Source organism: Gavia stellata, chromosome 11, assembly GCF_030936135.1.
Source record: "Gavia stellata isolate bGavSte3 chromosome 11, bGavSte3.hap2, whole genome shotgun sequence".
Classification (NCBI taxonomy): Eukaryota; Metazoa; Chordata; class Aves; order Gaviiformes; family Gaviidae; genus Gavia; species Gavia stellata.
Genome location: NC_082604.1, coordinates 18891821 through 18917492, shown reverse-complemented (window position 1 = coordinate 18917492; position 25672 = coordinate 18891821). Strand labels below are relative to the sequence as shown.

The following is a 25672-nucleotide window of genomic DNA, read 5'->3' as shown; positions in this document are numbered from 1 at the left end:
CACTATGCATTTTGCGTAGCATTTTCTGCCATGCTGTTTGTATACAATATTTTCTAAACCGAGGGACTATAAAACCAGGCCTCCTTGCAGCAGAACAGAATTATAGTTCCCAGCAGCAATAAGGATTTAGCATGTGCCACAATAAATATTACACTAGAAACAGTTTTAAAATTGGCTTAATGAGACTTTTTCTTTTTAGTATAATGGCAAAGCTAATGAAAAACTGGAATCAGATACTTCTCTGTTTCAAAAGCTTACTGTTACTTTTAAGTCAAATAATAAGAAGTGACAGAAGTTCGTTTTAATCACATGATAGCTCAGCGGTAAAAATGCATTTCAAAATGATTTGACCTAGAGCCTTGGCTGGGACTGTGAGCAGCAGCAACTTGTCTAGGGGGTATGACTGAACAGGAAAAATCCCCTTCCTTTCATTCCCAAGAACAGGTAAAGTAATGAAAGTGTTCAACACTGTCATGCAATTTAATGCCACACCTTTCATGAAGGAGTTCCTTATCTCTGTGCTTTCCCAACAGAACACAGTATCCTTCAAAAAAGTATACTAGAGTTCAAGCAAAAATGTCACCATCTTGGATTCTCACGATACACCTAAGACACTCAAAGCCTTGGAACATCAGTTAAAGGGTGTTAAGCAGCATATTAAACAAAGGGAAGTTATAGTGATTAATCCCCAGAAAGCCCATCTTGCATATCAAGCACTGATTTTGGGTGGGAGGAGTGGAAAGATTACTGAAAACTCATTTCAGGACTGCAGAAGGTGAAACAATTACAACAATCTAAACTTATTAGGAAAAAAAAAACCAGTTTACTGTACCCCCTTAGAACAAAAGGAGGAGAGCCGATTGTTAAATAAAACTTCCTCGTAGCTCTAAACTTAGAATTTCCACATAGCTCTACATTTAGGCAAAGTCACAAGGGCAATTTGTTCACGTGTTCACCACCTACTGTGCCACAACACAGAAACTAGCAAAATAATTCAACCAGTGCAAAACTTCCCTGGACACAGCCAGGCAAAGGCTGGATCCTGCAAGGTGCTGCACTTCATGGAGCTGAGAGCACACCACACCTTTTACAAACGGGATACTTACATTTTTCTCTGCTTTTAAAACATAAAGGCTCAACATGCACTTGAAAATGCACTCAGTCACCCTGCAGGAACAAGGCAAGTTTTACACTGTAGCATGGTTGTCACTGTTCACTAGCATTTGCGTTAATGTGCAACAAGGTAATAGGATGTGGACACAACTGACTTGATAAGTTTTATGTGTTGTTTTATCCTTTGTCGGTTCAGGACAAAAACTTACTTTTTGTCTAAAAACTTGGTTTTCAGTAAATATGTTCTCCAGTAATATTTCTAATACAAGAACGTTTTGCAGAGATCACTCTCAATGTCACTGACCTCTTCAGGGCAGATACATGATACAAACACATGTGCACATATACAACCATCTAAATGTGTTCAAACACTATTCCAAGGACATCTACTGTAGCTGTTCTTCTAAATTTCTCATGCAAGACTTTTCAATAAAAGAAAAGTGCTATGTGGTAGACTTCCTTCAGGTAAAACTCCCATGTGTAACTGCCTATACAATATATTTTCAACGCCCCCCCTGCACTAATGGCAACATCACCACTGAAGACTGGGTTTAACATTTCCCTTGCATCATTTACACCTTGCTTTGCTTGTTAATTTAGATAATCAAATATGCTCTGTTGTCAATACCTGGGATCCCATTATTCTATGCAGACAGCTTCTTAAAAAATGCTGAAGTATTGGTATAGAATGTGTTTATTAGGAGAGCTAGAAATACACAGCTAACGAGTTTATATTTACTAAGACATAGTTTCTCATGCTTACTTTCTCTTTTTTTTTCTTCCTCTTCTCTTCTTATGGGACTTATTTCTTAATTTGTAATTACTGTTTTCCTTCATTAGACAGTTTATTAAATATATTTTAAAAAGCTTCTAAACAGCAAAAGTCACACCCTGAACAGATCATGATACCTTACGAAACAGTAACAACCTGTTTATAAACTATTCTGGCGATATACTCGTTCATTTGCTTCCATTATTTTTAACTGCTGAAATGGGTCTGCTTGAAAGCAAGATTTCTACTGCTACAGTAACTCCTCATCTCTTTACTTATTTCAAGCTATAATCCTTTATTTACCACAGAGGTGGTGACTTGCCAAAATAAAAGAGTAGGACTTCAAATGAAGATAAGGTAATGGAAATAGATCCAATTTTCTTCTTAATACACCCTGGTAATTAAATAAAAGTAAAAAAACCAAACCAAACAAAGAAACCCACCACCCAAAAACCCCGAGATCTGGCTTATTGACACAAATATTTTCTGTCTAGAAGGTTAAGGATTTTTCTAAAAGGTGCCTGAAGGTCTTTGAACTTACTTCCTCATCCTCCTCTTCTTCTTCATCATCAGACACAATACTATCATTTAATGGCTCTTCTGGAAAGAAGCAAAACAAAATGGTGTAAGAGTACCTGTGCAACTTAACAGAATCTCTAGTTATTGTTCCTCTTTTACAACAGTAAGATTTAGCTTGCTTCTCATATAGACATCCTATTCTCTTCAGGACAACTATTGGAATTACTCCTATAAAGCATTCTAGAAATCACTGAAATCAATTCATATTGAGAAAATGGCAGAAAGAGAAACACTCTGGAATAGTTCTTTTCTCATAAATCCTACTATGACGTCTCAGTGTATTTACTGACAAGACCTGAATAAAAGTGTGTGTACTTGCAAGTTTGTCTATTTTTGAATTAATTTTTAATAAAAGATTCTACTTCTCCCTACAAACACTTCAATATTATACTGCTTTTACACATAAAAAGATAGTACTCACATAAAATATGTATTGTAACTTTTGGACAAACTCATTTCCTTAGAAAAAAGCAGCCAGGCTTATACTAGAAATCTATATGCTCAACTTTTACTTTCCAGTCAGAAAAAAACTTTTAAAAATACCATCCACAGGTAGAAGAGGAGTGATTCTATAACCTTGATGAACAAATATTGCATAGTGGCAACACAATGCTTACATCCTTTATTTGTTCTTTTACAAGCCAGGACCATAAGATATGCTGTGGCTTCTGCTCTTTCCAAAAGCCAAAGCAAGCAGTCAAACTTGTTCTATTTTTACAGTACAGAAAGATTTAATCAGAATTCACCTCATTTCATTATTTGCTTTCCCTTTCTTCAGCCTTCCTTTCAGCCATAGGGAACAGAAAATACAATAAATATTCCACCTCCTCATACTTCTCTGTATTAACACAGCATCTACAACTCCTAGGACCCATCAACATACTCTCCAAAAAGGATGGTTTCTGCCCCCTGTTCAGGATAAACCATTTCAGATTAACAAAGCTACACTCCTCAATAGAGCAAGAGGTGAGCAGAGACAGACTTAGTCCCTAAATCTTGCTTTACAAATTGTATCCCCTGTTTATTTTTGCAGTTGACAGCAGTCTCTCATTACTGTGAGGCCACCAGCATGAAAGAAAACAGTCAAGGTCATTCTATTTACAGTCCCAAAACTTTGGAACTGAGACCTACTCAGCCTTTTATAATTTTAACACAGAAGGAAATTTTAAAATACATCTGACATTCAAATCCTGACATTCACTATTCACCCTCTCTCAGACCATCACACTATTGTTATTCTTTGAGAGTTTCAATGCCAAGTAAAAACATGAGCTTTCTTATGGCTTTTGTGAAAGATTTACAGCTCAGATAGCTGCATCTGTTCTTCTGACCTGAATTGAGCTGCTTGATAATAAATTCAATCTGTCGGATCATCTCTGCATTTCCTTCCTTGATAAAGCAGCGCAGAATTTCTTCCATTCCCTGGATGTAGTGGAAAACATTGCTAGATTAGTACTTCATGTGACCACAGTGACAGAATTTTGTTAGCTAAAATGTCATTGTTTTGTCAGGAAAAACAAAGGTAGTGTGAAACAAACCACTGTGTCCAGCTCTAAGCACTCCGTTTTGTCCATACGCTTCCCAAAGACAAAAGAAATATGCTGTCTAGATTGCTTCTAGGTTTAAACTACAGAAGTATCCATGATGAACAGCAAATTTTTACAATAGATCTGCTGCTTCTGCCTTCTGAACTCAGTACACTGTAGTGAACAGAAAAGGGCAAATTTGCATGCACAGATAACAACAGTGCAAGGTTCAGAGAAGGAAAGCAAAAAGCAGGACCAACTTTGACCTTCTTTTAAACCCAGTTTCTCTCTTTGTGGGTCCTTATAGGCTTGATGTTGTGTTTTTAATAATTTAAGATGACTGGCAATCCTCTGTGCTTTGTGAGGTAAAACATCTGACAACAATTATGTCTGCATAATTCTCTAGGTTAATCCTTAAGATATAAAGATACACTGCTATCCCAGGAATGGCTTTCTCAAATCCAGAAGTCAAAACACATTCATTACCATTAGACTAACTTTCACAGGAGATCAATTCCTAGTTAGGCTAAAACCTTCCCCCTGCTGCCTTCCCCAGCTAACCATGTCTATACCCCACAGAAACAAAAGCAGCAAGAGGAACTTACCCTTTTAGTGGCTATTCGCTGGTACAGAATGAGTTAAATAAGGGGAAGAAGTAGCAAGTCAGCTGGGCCACATCCAGTTTACGAAATGCTAGATGGACAACACTATTCTAAAATAACACCAGTAATTTATAGTTTAGATAGAATCCTTCACACTGCTGGGGCTCTACTTCTGGGAAAAGACCAGCAAATATGGGAAAAGTGTTTGAGACATACATTCATACCTGCCCGAATATCAAAGGTGGAGGGCCTCTTGTGGATTCCCTTCTCAAATGCCATCGTTCCTACCTCACAACCCTGCTGCACACTGCTCAAAAGGTACCTGTGTGCCTTTGGCATATGTGTTGATCTTTGTGCTATGCAAAGCAGCACTTCTTACCATTGCTCTGGCTTCTTCTCGGACAGAAGGGATGGCAAGAATGCTATACAGTGCTCCATTCACATATGGTTGTATCTAAGAGGAAGAAATAGTCATACCACTACGAAAAACTCCCACATTCACCCCAGTTAACTACAAGCAAAATTTAAGAGTGAAGGTGTAGAACAACTATGTTCAGAGAGTTTAATCAGGCTAGCCTGCTCTTGCAAAAATTCCCACTTGGGAAGCAGTGGACTTTTAGGATGCAAATATACTGTGATATGGTTGATCTAAATCAGTACTGCTGCGTATAGATCTCCCCCCCCCTTCTGAAAATGTACTTTTGCAAATTGACCTAGCCCTAAAAAAAATAGGACAAAGAGCAGGGACAAAACTGTGTCAGCATGAGCTCAAGACAGGCTTCAAGCATTGTAGCCTGAGGCAGGATGATAAAGACTGTAGCAGCTTCAAACATCCTCTCACTCTGCCTGTTACTGTCCCTCAGCAGAGGAAAAAAAAAAAAAAAATCAGCTAGCATGAAAGCTCTGTATTATGGTTAGTGAAAGCCACCAGATCTGTCAAACTAGTTTTATCAGCACTTATGTGACCCTTTGTACTGGCCAGTTACTGTTGGAGCTCTAACATTTTCAGTCATCCTCTATCTATACCCTTGGAAAAACGAACAATGAGCTAGGCTGGGAGCAGTGGAAGCAAGGAAAGATAAGGGACTGGGATTTACACAAGGATTCCACAGCTTCTCAGAAAATTCCTCTGGCACCCAAGAACATTGCCTTCTACCTTCGACTTTGACAACAAAACTTCTATCAGCTGCGCTGGTGCAAACTAGGTTGTAAGAATGCACCCTCTGAGAGAAATTTCAAGGCCATTCTAAGGCAGACTTCAACAGAATGATAGCATTTTCTAAACATTCAGTCTAGTCACTGGGATGTTATTTTGTGTTAGTATCTATTGTATTCACTCTCATGATTCATAAAAACACAGCTAGCGAAACAGTTCAATAAAGGTATGCCAAGTTTCATCTTAATCAAAACAGTGCTAGTAAAGAACTGATCTACACCTTCTAATGAATTCACAAAATGCAGAGTAAACACTCCATTAAAATTTATTCTCTATTTTCAGTTTAAGTGAGAAACACAAAACCTGATGATACAATCATAGTATATAAACATGAGATACCAGAGTTTATACTTTGTTGCACCTTGCACAATCATCAAGGAATCAATCTAGAATACCCTGGTAAAAATTCTGCCTCCCTATGACTTCAACTTCATACAATATTTGCCTGCATTTTCTCCTGCCTTAAATTTTACTCCATGGTTAAAGAAGTGACCCTCTGCAGAGAGAGCTGAAGCAATGCTTTATATAGCAGACAACAGATATCAGAGTGATGTGTTGAAAAGCATTAGGTAGAAATAACTAGTAATTTTTAGCATTTTCCTCTGAGGTAGTTTAATTTAGCATCTAAGATGCAAGTGTGTCTGGAGACAGAAAAGAAACTTGAACCACAAAAGGGTTAAGTGGCAGGTTAAATTAAGTTGTAGACTAAGAGATATTAGGGTTTGAATGTCACAGGTGTATTGCTTTCTTATAATATTCCTTAAAAATACCAGCAAATTTGCTTCTTTGCACCTGATGTTTTGCATAATGGCTTGCACCACACATTGTTCATCTGATGAACTAGTTAAGCTTGAGATGATTTGGTGTGAGATGACATTTAAACAGCACCAGAAACTGCAATCAAGAAGGCACATGGACTACATGATAACTACGCATCTAAAAGACTTTCATTCTTAGCTGCCAACATTTGTTAAAAAAGAAGACATAATTATGTCTAGAAAGACCAATGCCCAACGAAAAAAATTTTCCATAATTATGAATTTTAGGAAAAGTTCACACAATTTAATTACATGAGGGCCTAACAAGGGAAACAAAACCAATTTACTTTTTTCCATTTCTTCCTTTCTTGCTTTTTTTTATCTTTAATTTTTCTTTCCACCTTTTCCTCAACCCAAAGTTTGCGGTACAAATACCTCATGATTCTCGTGGCCAAGAAGATCAGAGAGAACTTTAAGCATATGGTTTGCAATCCTTGCACACATTTTCTTCCCTGCAAAGGGAGAAAACATAAATATGCTTAAAAAAAAATAACAGATCAGAGCAAGCTGCTTACTTCTTAAAATCAGTACTAAATATAATTTACACAGAGCAATACTGTTCCTTGTCCCTGCCAAATGCTGCTCAGCATAACTGAACTGAAATCAATGGAGTAACTATGGATTTATACAGTTGTAATCTTGGACAGGATGCAACACAAAGGGATTTAAAATAGTTTAACATAGATGTTATTTTGCTTATGGCAAGCAGTTGATTTTTCACCCTTACCTTACTTTCCTTTTTAAAAGAAAACTTACTTTAAGCTTATTTTAAGTCTCTTGGACATAGACAGGACCTTATTTTCTTGGGGGGAATCTCTGCGTTGTAGAAGCGGAGCATGCAAGTATTTCACTCCACAAGGTGAAAGTTAAGCTCCTTGCCATTACTGATCAACTCAGTTCTGACTTTCTTTTATACAAACAAATCTCTTACACAAGTAAAAGTGTCCTTTGAAAAGTCGGCCTGGAATGTAGGAATGGCAGTCCTCACATACGGATACAAAAAAAGAATCAAATCTTAGAGGGTTCCATTGATTAACTGTTTTCTTAATTCTTTAGATTTTGGTCAAGCTAACCTCCATAGTCTGGGATTCTTGTGGAAGAGATCTGCTTAAAAGCACTGGTTATAACACTCAAATATCTCTGGTTATGTGAGCCCCTGCTACTAATTATAGTCAACTGAAAGTATCCAGGTAGATCAGAAAAAAGAATTCACAATCTTCCCTATCCATTTCTTGGAATAAGGCTGTAATTCAAAATGTAAGACACCTGCACTCCGCAGACAAAGATTCATGAGCAAGGCAACAGAATACTCCAGCGTGTAATCAGACAGGCAATCTGTATCTGTTAGAACATCAACCAGCCAGAAAATGAGCCCATCTTTGATCATTGCCGACTGCAGTGCACGCCTAGGGTTAAAAAACAAAAAGCCCACAATAATCAGACCACATCACAAATAGCTTTCAAATATATTTATAGCTAATATAAGCACATTAAAACCCTACTTCATCTACCTGCTATACACTAGCCTGCCAGGAAAAAAAACCCGAACTACCCATTTTGGCAGAATCAATTAAACTAAGGAATTAACAAAGCCTGAAGAAATTGAAGATGCAGAGTCCCATAGGGTTAGAGAACTAAAACGTTGTTGGGTGGGTTGGGGTTTTTTTCTGTTTTGTTTTGTTTCTAAACCTGCAAACTGCTGAGGTAAGTTTCTTCCTTGTTTTCTAAGGCTTCTAACTCCACCTAAAATTGCACTTTCAATTGTCTTAAAATTGGTAAAAAATGCCAGCTACACACAACAGACCCATAAAACAAATTAATTAATTCTTCTGCTGTAGGTAGCCATAGCACTATAGCACTTTCATACTGTTCATTTGACAAATGAGATTTTTTGCTTAAATCTATTTGCTCTTTTCTCTAGAGATTATTAAATCACGTATTCTTTTATCTCAACCTGTAGTTGCCCTTGAAGTACATGGAATAAAATGCCAGGTGGTCAACTGTGATCTCCTACAAGAGAAATTCCTCACTTTACAATTAAAAAAAGCAGTATATACTGGTAGAGAGGTCTTACTGAAGAACACAATTTTTAATCACATTATTTCCAATGGGCAATAAGTCTAAATTACAAAGATCAAAGCAGATATTTTCCTGGTGTTTGTACTTGGGATTTGAATTACACTTGAAAGCTCATACACTTTCTCAGTCCTGGATCTTGCAGTAGGTCTATGGCATGGACTGAGCAAAATAAGGGAGCATCTGACCACACATTAAAAGAGTTCCTCAGGTCAAGTATCTGGAATTAACCTTCTATAAGATTAACTGTAATTTTTTTAGAAAGTAAAAAAACTTTCAAATTTTTAGTAGCTTAGTGCCTAGGCCCCAAAATTCAAATTAACTTGTACTATCAACAACTGCTTTAATAGAAAAATAATTTTCTCTAAGATTGGTTTAGGATTTCAAGCAGTAAGGTATGAAGATTTATTCTCTTTCATCTCAAATATATATCAGGTATCCTGTCAGGAAGCAGTCCAGAATTTTACCCAAAGCACATTTACATGTGCTTCATCCAGACAAGTTCTAAATAAGGCAAATCCAAAAGCAGCCCTCATTCTTCAACAAGCCCAAACAAACAAATAGAAAAAAACCCAACACTTGCAGTCTTAATTTAGAAGAAAAATTAATGAAAATAATAAGAGCTAAACACATCCATCTACCTCCTCACATTTAATTAACTATTCAGGGCTGTATATTCCTCCTGTGTACTGTGAAAACAGAGTTCCTAGATCATATTTATTTGATAAATGGGAGCAACATCATGCCCTTTACTGCTTTTGCATGGTATTTCTTTTGCGGTGGGCATTTCAGTCAGACTGCTAATGCAAAAGTAAGAAACAAGACAGCCCATGCATAGACAGCTCCAGGAAAGAGGATCAACAGGATGAGGATGGAATCCCTGAAAAATGTTTGCAGAAAGGATAATGAAAACCTTATGCTTTGGAATGTAATGCAACTCTTTTTTTCTGTGTAGGATCTTCAGAACTTTCTACATTAAGATTTTCACTTTGTTCAATTCAGGAATATGTATAAAGCACACAAGGCTATGGCAGATGTACATTTACTTTAGTCTGGACAGCCGGTAGGAAGTGAGGTTTATTCAGTCAGCAAAACTGAGTTCTCCTTCATAATAAAGGACACTGCTTTCATCAGTCGTCAGAGGTTCTGATGATTGTTATGGGAAAATCAAGTGCTCTTCTTTCCTCCCTGAACAGAGCCTAACTAGCCTGCATTTCCTCTCCTGCTGTCACCACCGCATGCTGTGCTTTCATCACCTGAGGCTGAATTTCTGCAGAGCCCCCAGAACATTCTCCCATGTAAGGGAATCCTTGTCTTCAGCTTTCAGTCTCTCCTCCAGCATTCGCAGCAATGTTGGGTTCTGAGAAAGGTAGACACGACCTGGTGCAAAAAGTGATGAAAGAACAGATGCTGAGATACCAGCTTATGACAGAAAAGCTCCCTCCCCTTGGAAAAGTAAGCAGGATTGACCTCAGTTTCTTCTTGACAAGCCACAATCTTGTGCCCAGACCCAAACGAACCTGCACAAATGAGTTGTCTAGCAGACCAGTTGCATTCAATCCAGCCACTTGGGGCATTAAAGGCCCCCACTTGCCAAGTTAGTACCACACAGAATCCACTATTCCTCTTTCAGTACATACTTTCTGATCTATCACAGTTTTGTATACTCTAGGCAAACAGCAGAGATGTCCAAAGAGCTCAGGAAAGTTAGGTGCCCTACTGCTATTGACTTTGAATGGGATTTCAGTTCCTAGCAATAGGTAGCTCCTTAAGTAGCACCAAACAAGGGCTAATTTGGGACAGGCAGAGATACCAAGCTGCATATATATGCAACCAAACAGCAGCGATGCACAAAGATTTATTCAGGTGAGGACAAGGAAGATACAAGAGCAGCTGCACTAACTACTGTTGCACAGCCTGGTAGCAGGTCTGCCTACAGGACCTTTAATCAATGGAAATTTTTCTTCTTTTTTTTCTTTTTTTTTTTTTTAACCCTCATGAAAAGACTGAAGACTCTATTAAAGGCAGCACTTGGGTAAGTTCCCACATAGACCACAAATCACCAAAAGAAGTCACAAGTGATGAACATACAGAGTCAAAATGAAAACTTTCCAGATACTGAAAAACTGTTTTGAATGCATGTAACGAAAGACAGTGAATCCCTAGAAAAAGGGTGCAAATAAGGCTCTAAATTTCCACATGCAGTGACATGCAATTGTTAGGTACCTATAAGCCAGCCTTTCTTTTTTTCTTTTTTCCCAGCAAATCTCTTACCTTCTGCGAGTGAAGCAAAAGCATTGATGAGCCTTGCCATATACTGTCTGACTACCTCACTCTTAGAATGTAATAATTTGAGGACACTTCTCTGAAAAAGAAAGCAAACATTAATAAAAACTCACCAAAACAGGAAAAAACAAAGTTAGTCTTCTATAATGTTTTGAAAGCTTCATTAAATTTTCACAGCAAACAAACTTTGAATGCATATTGATATCTTAAATAATGTCAGTATGATTTAAAATTTCCCACTTTCTTTTTTTATTGGCAGGGGGTTGAGGGAGAGATGGAAAATGAACAAACAAGCAAATTAGAGCTCCTTGGCTCAGTCTATTAAAACAACATTAAGCTCCATGGTGTAGGGTGAGAATTATAATGAACCAACAAAGTTATCCATTAAAGCTGATATCTAAAATTAACAGTTAGTCAGTGACAAAAAAAAATCCGTTAATTTTGTTGATGAACTTAAATGCAGTAATGTTACCTGAATAGGAATGCTTTTGTTTGACAAGTAAGAGCGTGGGAAAGCAGCTCAGTAACTTAACAAGAACACCACATTGCAAACTATTTTTAATCTGTTTTACTGCTGGCATTACTTATACATAACTTCCCTCTTACAGAAATTTACAGGGAGAAAACCAGACCATTAATTTAATAATCCTTTAACTTTTCTAGTGAAGTTACTGTTGCAATGACAATGGGAGCCACAAGATAGCAAGTAGGCCTACTGCTTCAAACAACTGGGGAACTCAACTGTGCACAAAATTCGCTATTACAAATAAAAAAAGTTGCAATTTTGTTAGGAGTAGTATTGGATTATCAGTGACTGAAGCAACCTTTCAAAATCAACATACCAGCAATTCCCCTTTCTAAAGAAAGTTAACAATCCATTCCAAATTCACAGAAATACTGTTGAATATGTTATTACAAGTGCATAATCAGATATTCCATAGAGGTATTGAGACTGAAGTCCTAATTTAGTTCTTATCCTAGATCAGTGAAACGGATTGAAAGTATTACCTAACAATAAATAATAATTCAAAAAGAGACATAGCATCTGATAAGCAAGAGCTAACTCCTACATAATAGGCTCAGTAGGCTTCTGCTCAACTCACAGACATCAAGCACCAGGAGAGGTGACAAACTTCCACTTGTCTACAAGAACTGTATCTACACCCAGAGCTCTTGTAATGCAAAGCTTTGCCCATCACATTTAAAGACCGGGATGCAGAAGTTAAATGTATCACATGATTTTGGCATGACTGCTTTTTTTTTTCCCGTCCAGAGAGTGATAAATTTTTCTGATCAGCACTTCATAGAAACAAATGAGAAATATCACATAGAAGTTGGAGGAAAACCCTCTCCAGCTGACCTGACAGTTGCTGTGGCAGTCTAGGAGGTCATTACTGATGTAGGCTTGCAGAACAGTGTCTCTCTGTTCTCCAGGATATGATGTTGTCAAGCGCTAAAATAACATAAATAAACCAGTCAAATAAATAAATGGTAATGTAAATTGATGACCACTAAAGATGTTAAAGGTGCTGACATCCCATAGCTGAGAAACCTCGTCTCATGGGGAGAAGGAATTCAACCTCAGTGATCTAAGGGAAAGAGATAAACTGAACTGAACTGACCTCAGCTCAGTGATCCGCTATAAAACTGTTACTTGGGAGCTGTCATCACTGTCCATACAGGAAGGATACAGCATTACTTCCCATAAAGCTAAAAAGCCCCTCTAATAGCTACAGATGCAGTGCTTTTCTAAAACATCTGAGACAGAGTACTGGACTAGAAGAACCACTGGTCAGACCCAACGGATGTTTTTTTATGTGAAAATGGACACCTAAGCTTGGTCAGAATTCCACTATTATCTTTTACGTTTGTCACTTTGAACCCATCAGCTTCCTTTTCAGCAGGAAAATGCAACTTCCTGTTGTCACCTTTAATTTTTCTGAAATAGCATTACATTATCTGAGTCAGCCAAAATGTAGGCTCTTATAGAATATCTTGATTATAAAGGAAAACTGGTGATTAGAGTCAGGTATTTCTTTGATACAGCAATATTTATATAAATCTAAAACAGGGCAATACATGGAAAAAAGAACTGCCTAAAACAAGAACAATTTCCTTGAAAACACATCAGAAATTGCTGCCACTGAAGATCCCAGGAATTCCTATCTGGCTTTCCTCAGACGGGGAGAGTACTGCTACAAATACACACCTCCTGCCTGGGCTTTCTTCATCTCAAGAGCCTCAGTGCTTCACTGACAAAGAGAGAAGTTGCCTATAATGTTGAACTGATCACCAGAACAATCATCTTGTGAGCAAGTTGGATTTTAGTTCTGGACCCCTCCAGAAGGGATCTATTTATTTATTTCTGCAGAGGCCATCTCCCTTACCCAGCGCAAAGCCTGCAGTAAGAAGGCCTTGAGACGATCATTCCCTGTCATCAAATCTTTCTTCAGCTTCTCATAATCCAAAGAGGGCAACAATGGCACATCCTGCATCTTCCTACAATGCAAACGGGAAAGACATTAATCAAAACTGTCTCTTCTTATTCAGTGCAGCCGATGTTACTGAGGTGAGAAGAACCAAAACAGGAAGTCTGCTTCAGGAAAAAAGAGCTTCCACGTTTTCACACCTTTGTTACTTTTATTACCGTTACCATGTTAAAGCAACAGACTTTCTAAACCTGGACTTATTTTTTCACCATGCACGCAGCTCATTTACCATCATAACTTGCAGACTAAACTCTTGACAACTAGCCAATTGATGATCTGAGCTTTTAGTGGCACAAAACAATACAGTAACACCCTTTTTTGCCCTGTGTGGACCAGAAGGGTACGAGGGCAGCAGCTTGTGGCTCTTACCACACAGTTATAAACAAGCAGCTCCAAGTTCACCTCTAAGCCCTCATGCACACAGAAATGTCTTCTCCAAGGCAAAGGTGGTAGGCTTAATGGATTTTTACAGGCTGGACTATGCTGGCTTAACATAAGACTTAATACAGGATCACTTTCCATGCACGAGTACTATCTTGCTATTTTGAGTTTTAATACTGCAATAGAAGTTTCACTTAACAAAATTGTTTCCAGTCAATGCTTTATTTTTAATATTTAAATATATTCCACTAAACAATTTTTACTCCTATCTTCCTGTCTTACCACTTTCAAAACCAATTTTGTTATATGTATAATTGTCCCTTTAATTATGTTGTAAACAACAGAAGGATCAAAACAGTGTCTCAAAAATTTAATAAAACCTTCACCTCAGATATATACCACCTCTATTCAATCTTATAAGCCAAATTTATTAAGTCAGTCACAAAAAAATTAAACTTGAAGCACCCAAAAATCCATGTTACCAATTCTCCCTTTTCCTGGATTTGTGAGAAGCAAACCAATTACAACAACAGTACTGTACTGAGCGGAAACAGTAAAGAAAATACAGCAACCAACTCACAGGTGCGCAGTGGCAGATTTACTGGATTAGCAACATCCTGCTGAAATTAGGATGTTACTGAACCTGCCCAACAGAAGAATACAGATCACACAATACTTGCATACAAAGTTCACTGAGATCAGAGGAAGCACACAGAGGACGAGCGATTCCCATTTGCAGACAACTGGCAGGGCACTTCAGTTTACAAACCCCTCCTCCTCTTCTCTACAGATACAAGTGAAGCTCAGCAATAAATACTTACGCAGGGGCTAAAGATGCTCTTAACATTGTGGAAGCCTGGATCAGAAAAAGAAAGAAAAAATAAGTCGCAACAGATTAGTCCACATTTCACACCAACAGTGTTACTAACGAGGTCCACAGTGAATTCTTTCACTGAGGTTCTGCAGTTCTTTTTCTATAAAACACATGTTGCAACATAGAAACACAGCTAAAGAAAGAGAGAACTTCAGTGTTTATCTTTTTTTTCTGTTAAAGTGTTTCACAGGTAAAACCTCTTTTGTTATGATTTGGGTCTGTTATCTTCACTGTCATATTCCAAAAGTTATCTACACTTGAAGCATTAAAAAAAATAAAAGGAAAAAAAGTGAGTAGAAACTACCATCCAAAGCCCACTGAGGAAGATGAAGAACTTACTAAAGCCATTTATTGTCTTCAAAAATTTTAATACCTTGAAGTTGCAATAATATTCCACTGGAGACATACCATGTATTACATCATCCAAATTCGCTGTAATTCTTTGTTTCGACACTAATGTTACCAGAGTGCCTGTTGCTACCAATATATACCCCTATATATAACTATTAATAATGTAAAGAAAAGACTGTGTATTCTAGCATGGATAAACCTGGTATGGAACAGCATGCCATTCCTCAGTGGTTCTGCCTAGGACAAGTTCAATTTAAGCCTGGATATTTCCTCTCAGATGCAGTGTGATACAGAGCACAATGCAGCCACCACTGCTGCACAAGTCAAAACTTAAAAGTATCAATGCCATATAAAAGTTGTCTGCTTCAGTAAATATTTTGTTGCTAGAGCTAATTGTAGGTGAGCCAAGAAGCAGCAATTCTGGCATAAGAGTGCTTCATATCATGCATTCTGATGTCAACTACATGCCATATTCGCAGAATATTCAGTGTCGTCTCTTTGTGTCGATCTCTACACATTTTCTAAAAAAACGTCTCATTACCACTTATGCCTTTAAAACCGGTCTTCTCTTCTAACCTAGCCTCTTTCAGTGGGAGCTATATAATCGATGCCTATTGTCAGATTTAAAACCGAGGGATTTAGGAGACAAAAAGCATGAAATACCATAGAGAATATTGAATTACACCAGCTGACATATTTTTGAATACACTACCTCATGGGTATCCTTCATAATACAAGGAACTGCTCTCTTAGATGTGAAATAAGCTTATACGCACATTGGAAAGCATTTTATATTTTGTTTAAGTGAATGAATGACTTGTACACAACAGAGAATTAACGGGTCATACACTTCAAAATTAACTCGTCTTGACAGCAGTTCTCAAATCATAGTTTATTTTACACAATAAAAAAGTCTTTGAAAGTATCTAAACTGTTTCCCCCTCATTTATTTGTATTCATTTTCCTTTGCATTTTTTATAAATATCAAAAGTTAACTTTTGTTTAAACAAAACTGTTTTCCCGTTCAAAACCTATCATCTTGTACCTGAGAGTGCAATGAAATCACAAATCATTTTCGTTGCATTCCTCAGCACCCTTCTCCATTAAAGGAAATGGGGAAGAAAGGGACTATAGTACGTTAAAGCAAAAGAAATGACAGAGCCCTTGAAGATGAGAAGGTGAGACAAAGAACAGTAGTGAGAAAAGAAATAGAGCAGGTCACTAAGAGTAAATAGATGTATGTAAAATCTCTCTGCTTCTCAGCAAAGTCCTTTTTACCCACCACTTCTTTGCTGCCTTAGAAAGAAAAACATGTGCTCCAACTAAAATCTAACTAAAGGTTATATAATTGGTAAAGATACACGCATCGCCCTTCCACACGAATAAAACTTTTTGGCAAAACCAACAAAAACTTGCAAGATTTTGCAAGCTTTTATAAATTTCAAACTACAGAAACTTCAATTGCAAAAACATTCAGATTTTTAAGAATCAACCAGATCAAGCAGAACAAAGTCCTATTAATTCTCAAATTACTTTTTAAGCTGGCAGATGGAGCACAGCAAAGCATTTAGTATGGTTTGGCTCTGTAGCCTACCTACACCAAAAAGGCACCACACAGTGAGGCAGACCCTATACTGGAGTTCTGAGGGCCGGACCACCGAGATGGAGATCCTTCTTGTCCAGCACTCACTCTTCTGATCAGACCCAAGTTTATCAGTCTAGAACCTGCACAGGAGGAAGGAAGCTCTCTCAGGCTTTTGGTGTTTCTTGGAAAGCAATAAAGATACAGTTCCTATTATGTCAGGTTCAGTGAGGCAAAGCAGAAACAGTGAAAAGTTTTTCAGGGCTAGTTTGTCCTTCATTGCACCTTAATTTCTGAATCTGACTGACTATGGTCAGCACCACTGATAAGCAGAAAGAATGCAACCATGTTACAGGCAGAGATTTGCTTTCTTCATCTTCATCTACGTGACTGTGATCAGTCATAAGTAAGCTAATCCATATCTGTCCAGTATGGCATACTGAGACATTGGCTTGGGTCTCAGAAGATACGCTTCTAGTCCTGATTCAGCTACCGACTGCACGCGGAATTTAAACACGTCATTTCACATCTCTGGGCCTCAATTTTTCTCATCTGGAAAGCAGATACAGGCATCAATCTCTTAAATAACCTTGGTTGTGAGATCTACTAATGAATGGCAGTGTGCAAGAGCTAAAATTATTTTGCAATTAAACAATCGAATGCTCATGGCACAACCACCACAAACAGAAAACCAACAGATTTAGTGTTTGATTATGACAGAACAATTCTGCAAAGTAAGTTAACAACAGCTGCTACAGTATAGTAACAACTCTGGTACAAGTTTTTTCCTGATTTGGAATTTATTTAGGCCTCTATTTTAAGTAATTTTATGAGAACAAGAATTGCAATAAAATATTGCTAGAGAATTATATTTCTGGGCATTTTTGGCCGTTGCTCAATCCAGCAGCTCTCTGTGGCTCATAGGGCTATGATTTCAGGGTCCGCACTACTTCAGGTCAGACAGCTGAGGCACCCTGTGAAGCACACAGCCACGCATCGTGCCGAGAGACAGCACCATGCGCTCTCCATCTATTGCTAAATGGGTCTGAAGAGCCTTTCAGTCAGTTTAATTTTCAAACCAGTGATCCAAATACAGTACCGCTGAGTGCTGATCATTCAGTTTAACATCCAGGCTACCTCTTGCCATAGGGTCTCAACTTTTCATCTGTTTATCCTCACTTTTAAAGAGGAAAGACATGCGGCACCCCGGACCCTCAGAGCCTTGCTACCCTGCCAGCCTTTCCCTTCCTCATACCATGGCCCCTTCCACTCTCACTCACAGACCACTGCCAGTCCAGCCAGCACCACCTCCGCACCAATTCCTTGTCTGCTTTCACCACCTCCCGCAGCAGCAGCGTTGAGGGGCGCCTGTTCCAGCACAGTGCTCGAGCTGATACCCCCGACAGGCCACAACAGTTTGCACCACGCCCCATGCCGCATTTTTAATGCTTGCAGTTTTGACCAGTTGGAAACGGCAGTCTCAGCAATAGGAAGCACTGGGTTATGGACTCCGGTGGAAATTAAGCCTGGGGAATACGGCCCATACTCTGCTGAAAATTTCATGGCTTCCTTCACAGTAACATTTCTAATTAAAAGAGCGAAATACAGATCCGTCCTAACATTTAATTTTAACTTGGTTTAATACTCCTATTCCTTAAGCAGACTGCTCTTTGCCTCACAAAGTGCCTTGCCCCACAGGAGCAGGGAAGGGGAAATGCGCATTACAAATTCCCTTGGCCAGCAGGCAGCCCAACAAAGCAAATACACTTCCACCTCAGCACCTCCTTTCGCATTTCACTAGGTAGTATTTGTTTGTTTGTTTGTTTCCATTTCTCCTCTTTGGTACTGATCTGAGATGTCCCAATCTCAGGATATTTACCCAGTTAAATACCTTTACATAACCTAACCCCAAAAAGCTGTGTTAAGCTCTAGTTCTTGACTTGTGTATTAGCTTTAACAAAAGGAAAACCACACCTCAAATACAGCTGGGTCCTACAAATCAGCTCTTGAGCCTACTTACATTAGCACACTTACTTCATTTAAGACATACAATCTAGCCAGGGGAAAGAGGTCATCATCTTCACCCTTATCCCTGTACACAGCAGATCCCAAGCCAAGCTTCCACATGCATTACTTCTGGAGGGAGTGCCAGCTGAACCCGTCTTCACCCCTCTCAACACATTGCTACCACAGAAAGGAAAGGCAAGAGATTCGCAGGAACAAAAACCTGCCCTACCACCAAATTAATAACAAAACTCTTTTTAAGTTCTTTGCAAAACTTCAAGCCGTATGTTTTGAAAAATGGACTTCTATGTTGCAGATACATGTAAAAAACATGAAGCCTTCTAAAATTATTTTTAGGAACAAAGGGATACATTTAACTGAGGAAAAGGTTAATATTGAAGTCTAGAAGTGGGCAGAACAGAGCCCACTTTGGCCTTTTGGTGTTTTGATCCTCACAGATCCATTCTTCTCTTTCCTGGTGTTCATTCTCAAATCTAAATGCTGAACTCTGATATCTTATCTTTTCTGTGGCAATAGTGCAAAAACTCCAACTGTACTGTGTTTTTGAGAGAGAGAGTATTTGGATGCTGGAAAGTTGGGACTTATTTGTAACAGCTGCTTTTAAATAACTGGACAAAGTAAAATAACTGGAGAAAGTAAAACCATCAGCACTGCGCATTCATAGCCCTCAAAGCACTCTATAGAAAGTAAATTCTTAATATTCTTATAAGGTTAGTAGAAACATTACAATTGTCATCTCCAGGCGATGAATCCAAGACCACAGACTGAAAGGCAAACAGAGTCAAAGGCACAGCTGACAGGTAACTTCCTCATTACACATCCATCATGTCAACCACCAGACCATACCTCAATCAGCCAAGCTTAAATAGCTCCTCTTCACTACCAGGTTTCTTAGATTAAAAATCATTTATTTCCTTAGCATTTTCTCCCAAGCCCTTTCCCCAATCTTACCTTTCCTGGAACAGGTTAAGTATTAATTCAATCTTTTGGGTAACAGTATTCCTTAAATTGGCAGTGAATGAAAGAGTGTGAAGAACATGGGGTGTACATGACTCCCAGCATTCACGGACTTAATCTTGAACAAAATACTTTTCATGCAAAACGTATCTTGAGACAGAATCATTTGTCATAATTGAAACACATGCAGAAACTAAGTGTATTAAGGAAAGGAAAAGAAACAAACACAAGAAAACAACAGCCCAAGCATAGCTCACTCTGGTAGGATCATGGGGTATGACTTATGTTTGTGTTGGTTCTTGCCAAAGCCAAACCAGGTGCCATATTAAGTCAAGTAATTCTGTCACGATGCAGATTAGCCACAGATGGCAGCCCTTCATTTTTGAACAAAGCAGGGCATGAATACGAACAGCATGGAATAAAACAAAGAAGTTCAAAAGGAAAAAAAAAAAAATCAATATTTATAAAAGAGAACAGATGCATTTCATGTGCAAGCCAAAACCACAATTGATTTTATCAAATACTGTAGCCCTGTATTCAAACCAACTCCGCTTTGCTATTTGATGTATATATTCATAATATGCTGAAGTCTAAAGCTGAAAGCCAGATTCTGTCCTCAGTTACCACTCTGAAAATGTGCTATAAAAATTCAGTGTAAATTCAATGCAGATTCAGAATTAATAATCAAAGATACATGATGAATATGTGAAGAGTAAAACGAAAGTTTGAGCAAATTTGTACATCTCACTGGAACTCACAAATTTATGTTGAGCTCATTTGTTATATGCTAATGACAACAAGACTGCTACATGAAGCCTATGATGGATTAGACTCTGAGTTTGTGTAACCTGGCAGGTCTAGTGGGGCTATGCAAATTTATTTCATAAGATCTGCAAATGTTTTTAATTATTTTTTTTTCTTACTTATACTAGAGATATGCTGTTATGAAAACTTGACACTTGGCATATAAAACAGGTTCTCTAAGACATCTGAAGTGTACATAAAAAAAGTCACACTGTAATGCTATGTGATAATGTAATGACAAGACAAAATGTCAGAAAAAAGTATAAAATACTATATATAAACAGTGAGGGGAGGCTGAAAGCTACCTATGTATTCAAGAAATATCTCAGAATTAGAGTCAGATAGCTTTACAAAATTTTTATAAACAATTCTGCTTTGTAAGTTACTACATTCTACATCATATGAAGTTACATTTAACTAAGGCTATCTGTATAAGGGCAAAACTTTTCTTTAGCAAAGATAATTTAATTCATAATTGCTCATCTGTAATCAACTTTCCTCAGTCTCAAAACAGACCATTATGAGAGGGAACAAAATGCTAAACATCAAGCAAAAGGTGTCCGTTATGACCATTCACATCATGAACAGGAACAGGTTGATTGATACAGGTGATCTTTTAACACAGGTGAATGTGAATAGTATTCTCTACATCAAGATAAAAAGAAGCATGTAAGGAATAGTCCATTGCATTCAATAATTCTATGACTATTTCTCAAAACAAAATTTTGTTCTAAGCGGGAAGTTGAGTGCCCACAGGGGTTACTGTAATTCCAGGTGACGAATACGTTTGGAAAAAAAAAAGTACAGTTTTTCTTGAAAGGTGAAATCTTGTTTTACCCAAAGAAAGTGAAAAAATATAAATATCGATTATTTTAAAGTAGAATACTGACTGACATTTTTCAGAATTGGTGTCAATCACTTTTATGAATTGATTACGTACTGAGTTACTAATTTCCTCTCTTTGCAAAGAATGCACTGACTATGGGCAAAATTAGATACTTATGGTGTACTTGTAATATTGCCAGAATACAAACTCCCATCTGGGTTACAGAAGTCACAGGCAGTACACAGAATACCGTTTTGCTTTTTCAGTTTTCAATGAAAGAGGATCCATTTTAATTGCATGAAAGAATTTTATAATCTTTACTACAGAAAGAAAGTTACATTTTAGAAATTAAAAATACAAATATGTAAAATACGACGCACCTCTGAAGAGCACAACTCAATTTGCTGTATTATCTTAAGCAACAGTATTTATCTGCTTACTCAAAGGTGTTGTGGGATGAGCAGGTGTTGGCACACATAGTATGCTATATACACTGATGTTCATGTGGAAGAAACAATTGCTTTCTGCATGCTATAAGAAGCTGTGTTTCATGTAAAAGTTGTGGACAAAGCTGCTCTTTTGTTGACATGCTGTGTTATGTGTATTATGAAGCCATAAGGTTACTCAGAACTTCTGTTCTTCATGCAGAAATTCCAAGCCTTGCATATTTTTTGGCTCTTCATAAACCACACAGTTAATGTCATGACAAGTTAAAAAGCACAGAGAATTGTTACACATTGTGAAATGAAGAAAAATATAGATTGTGACAGACTCAGCAGGCAATGTGAAAGGATATAAAGATATAGACACTTACATATCCGTCATCACAAGGGCTCATAGAGTAATATCCCTTTATGGGCAAACAGGCACACATTAAAATAAAGAAGATTAAAAAAAATAAGTTAACAGAAATAAATCACAGAGAAATGCACAGTTCTAAAAAACCAACAAATCAAAATTAGCTAAAAATTAACAGACTATTAGCTTTGAAAAGAAAAGTATAAGCACCTTCCCCCGATCCACATACTTTTTTGTTTTAGGACTGAAATCAGTGTGTCTCTCTTGTGATATATTTACATTACAAGTTCTCCTTTCAACACCTGGCAAACATACCTAGTCTGCACATTATTCTATTATAACTGTCAGTTAGAACAGCTACGTACCAAGCACTGACACATTTATGTGAATATCTGACTTCTGTTGTTCACTACACTGAAGCAGCTAAGAGAGGGATACCAATGAGCGCAATATCGATCAGAAGACCTCAGCTTCAGAGAAAGCAGCTGCAAGTATCTCCATACTTGCTGTGATTGGAGTTTCTCACCAGCACATAATGAAAGCTGAGAGAGACAATTTAAGGTGTTTCAGCAATGTTATCAATTCCTCATCCCAAAAGGCTCCGAGGACAAATTAAGAAAAAGTCTCTGGAAGGAAACCTAAGATTTAGTTACTAAAATAAAAAACGGTTATAATTCATGGTTTGAGTAGTTTAGTACAAAATATGCCATGTTCTCTTTAATGAGACTAAAATATTTAACTTAGGACAGCTTTGTATCTAAAAGGAACAGTCTTAATTAAGAATAAAAGTACACAGTTTAACACAATGGAACAAGACCAACATTAATTATTCTGCTTCTAGTCTTTTTGTGCAAACCTGCCAATATTAACTTTAGAGGACATATTTCAGCAGATGAATAAGCACATAAACACTGTATTTAGCAGGTTCCGCTTTAACAGACATATACAGCCTTATACAGAAGCTATAAGAAACTTGCCACTCTTCACTGTGAGCAGAAAATAAAGTTCTTTCTATTCTTTAACGAATTTCAAAAATCTGACATTCTTTTTATTACCATCACGCTCAGAATTCCCTGATGTGAATGTGTATTTTAACTTTCATGGTGCTATACACACATACAGACAGTTCCTGGTGAAGATACTTTAAATTTAAATTTAAGACAAAGGACAACATCGATAGAGACCAATTAGTGAGCAAAAGAAACCAGGAGATAACCTGTATCATGATGAGAGGACATTTGAACACATGCATGACCTGAGCCAGTGAAAATGTACGTAGGCATCAAGACAAAGATGACATTAAAGGAAAGTTTTAACATTAAAGGAAACCACAAAAGGTTAGACAAGATGACCTTTCAAGGTCCTTCCAACCTCAGCTATTCTATGATTTGAGGACAATACAGGAAAGGTTTGTGGAAACCCCTACTGACGGCAACACCTTACCTTTAGAGATGAGGAAATTTATGCAAACAAAGAAACCTGCCCAAGTTGCTGCAGGTAGTTGTATCACCCGCAACAACTTGTGAAAAAGGCATCATATACCACATCAGCAGAAAAAAAGATCTTCTCTTTGCTTACATAAAGAGGTAGGTTTATTTCTTCTGTACCATATATAAATGGTAACATATAAGAATCATCCCACGGACAGGGATGGAGAAGACTGATGTATTTTATCCTAAGAAAAGCTTGCTTAGGGTAGATGCTGTTTGCTGTAATGTGCATATTATTTTTAAATGAAAGAGCGTACATCCACGTAATGCTTGGTGAACCCACTCTGAATGGTTCAGAGTAATAAAAAACAAAACAAAACAAAAAACTTCAGTTATCCTGTCTCCTAGGTTTCTAGTGGTCTCCTGGTGCAGAAAAAGCTTTCACAAGTTAGAATACCTGCCACCAACTATTACAGCTTGATGGCATGTTCACATTTGCAGTAAAAAGCATGTTTGAGGAAAAAAGCACAGAGCACAAGAAAAAAAAGGAGCCCACACTAGTCTTTATAGCTATCGCAGAAAATTAAAAAATTTCCTCCTTGTTTACAATCTGTAAATGTCAGCTTAACTTTACAGAAGAGCTAGTGCTTTTGTCCAGTGACAGAACTGAAAAAAAAAAAAATTCCACAGCTTCAAGAGTTGTGCCAAAAGAGACCTAAAACTTGCAAGGGACATTAATTCACCTAATTGTAGCTACAGGTAAATCAGATTGAATAGCAGTAAAAACATAATGGGCATTTATTCTATTCCATGACACAGGAGCAATATATGCAAACAACTATACAGCTTTCTAGTCACAGGAAGGTCCTCCAGTGTTTAACACACATCTTGACTATTGACAGAAACTGCGCATCTGAAGAAGCGGTTCTTGTTTTCCCTTTAATCCAAAGCTTAGAGAATCTTATTACATTATCCCTAATCCAAGAAATCCAAGGTGTACATGTTACTTGAATCAGAAAAATCTATTTGTGGGTTTAAGACTTGAGCCTATGCTACTTTTGATGGGTAGTGAATGTGTAACGCCTCAGTGATGAAGAGCCCGAATCCTCTTGGCTTCATGATGTGTATTAAACAGAAAATTGCATCAGAAGACTACATACAACCCATGCTTCCTACCCACCAGACAAATCAGTATTAGAAGGAAAAAAAAAAAAGTAAAAAAAAGGTAAAACTTAAGTTATCTCAAGAGTATTAAAGATATAAAGGACTATGATAGATCACTGTATTTAAAACTATTATTTTCAAATTTACTATTACCCACATCAGTTCCCTGTCCAAACGAACATTAGAAAGTCAGGAATCTGATTAAATCTTCAAATTAATGTTTCCTCAGCTTGTCAGACCTGGTGCTCTGACCTCCTATTCTTAGATCCAGACCTCTTGCTCTGAAAATTCTCTCAGGTTTCTTATCTCCCAATTCAGGAACACACATGTCAAATGACATGATGGAAGATGGCGATAACATTCAACTGCAGCTAGGAAAAAACCTTATGGTAAAACAGGGCTTTAGAGAAGCCTTGGAAACATCTCCCAACTGCAACACAGTAGTGTGGCCTCTCTCCCACTACATGCAGCAGATGCATCCTGTTAATGGCTTGTAGATCAGGCTCACAAGCTGACCCAGGAGGTCACAGAGCTGGCAAGAGGCATGAAGTTGCTCTGTGAAAGAATGAGATCCAAGCCAGCTTACCAGAGAGCACAAAGCAACAGCCAACACCAGAAGCCCTTGCTAAGTAAGATTTTGTGGGTATGATTACACTGGGAAAGTCTTTTGGTTAAGAGATGTCATTGCCTCAGGTCTTAAAGCCAGTTCTGTAAGAAAGACTCATTCTGGGATTTGTCCTCCTGATACAGATTTCTTCCAGTATGAAAGGACAGACCTTCAGCCACGGGGTGGGGGGCAAACCAGGAAGCTGATGTTTGTACAATAACAGCACACATTAGTAAGTGATACATGCTACCTTCATTGTAATTTCAAAGCCTGAGACCTCAAGGCTTTATATTACACAACACTACTTTCCTGACATTAAAAATTGAGCACAGAGTACAATGCACTGGGAACAAAATCAAGTTTGCATACAAATAATGCTACCAAGGATATAATCCA

General features: G+C 37.7%; 1 protein-coding gene across 3 annotated transcripts in view; it reads right to left on the bottom strand.

Annotated features, from left to right (window-relative positions):
- The window catches only part of ARMC9 (armadillo repeat containing 9), a 52296-nt gene that overhangs the window by 5380 nt on the left and 21244 nt on the right, over positions 1–25672 (bottom strand). For all 3 annotated transcript variants that reach the window (XM_059822569.1, XM_059822571.1, XM_059822570.1), the window contains 10 exons: positions 14680–14714; positions 13376–13487; positions 12349–12441; positions 10977–11067; positions 9959–10082; positions 7893–8032; positions 7002–7078; positions 4972–5046; positions 3796–3886; positions 2427–2482 (listed from right to left, as the gene is read on the bottom strand). In XM_059822569.1, the coding sequence (XP_059678552.1) occupies positions 2427–2482; positions 3796–3886; positions 4972–5046; positions 7002–7078; positions 7893–8032; positions 9959–10082; positions 10977–11067; positions 12349–12441; positions 13376–13487; positions 14680–14714 (894 nt within the window). The remainder of the gene's footprint in view (positions 1–2426; positions 2483–3795; positions 3887–4971; positions 5047–7001; positions 7079–7892; positions 8033–9958; positions 10083–10976; positions 11068–12348; positions 12442–13375; positions 13488–14679; positions 14715–25672) is intronic.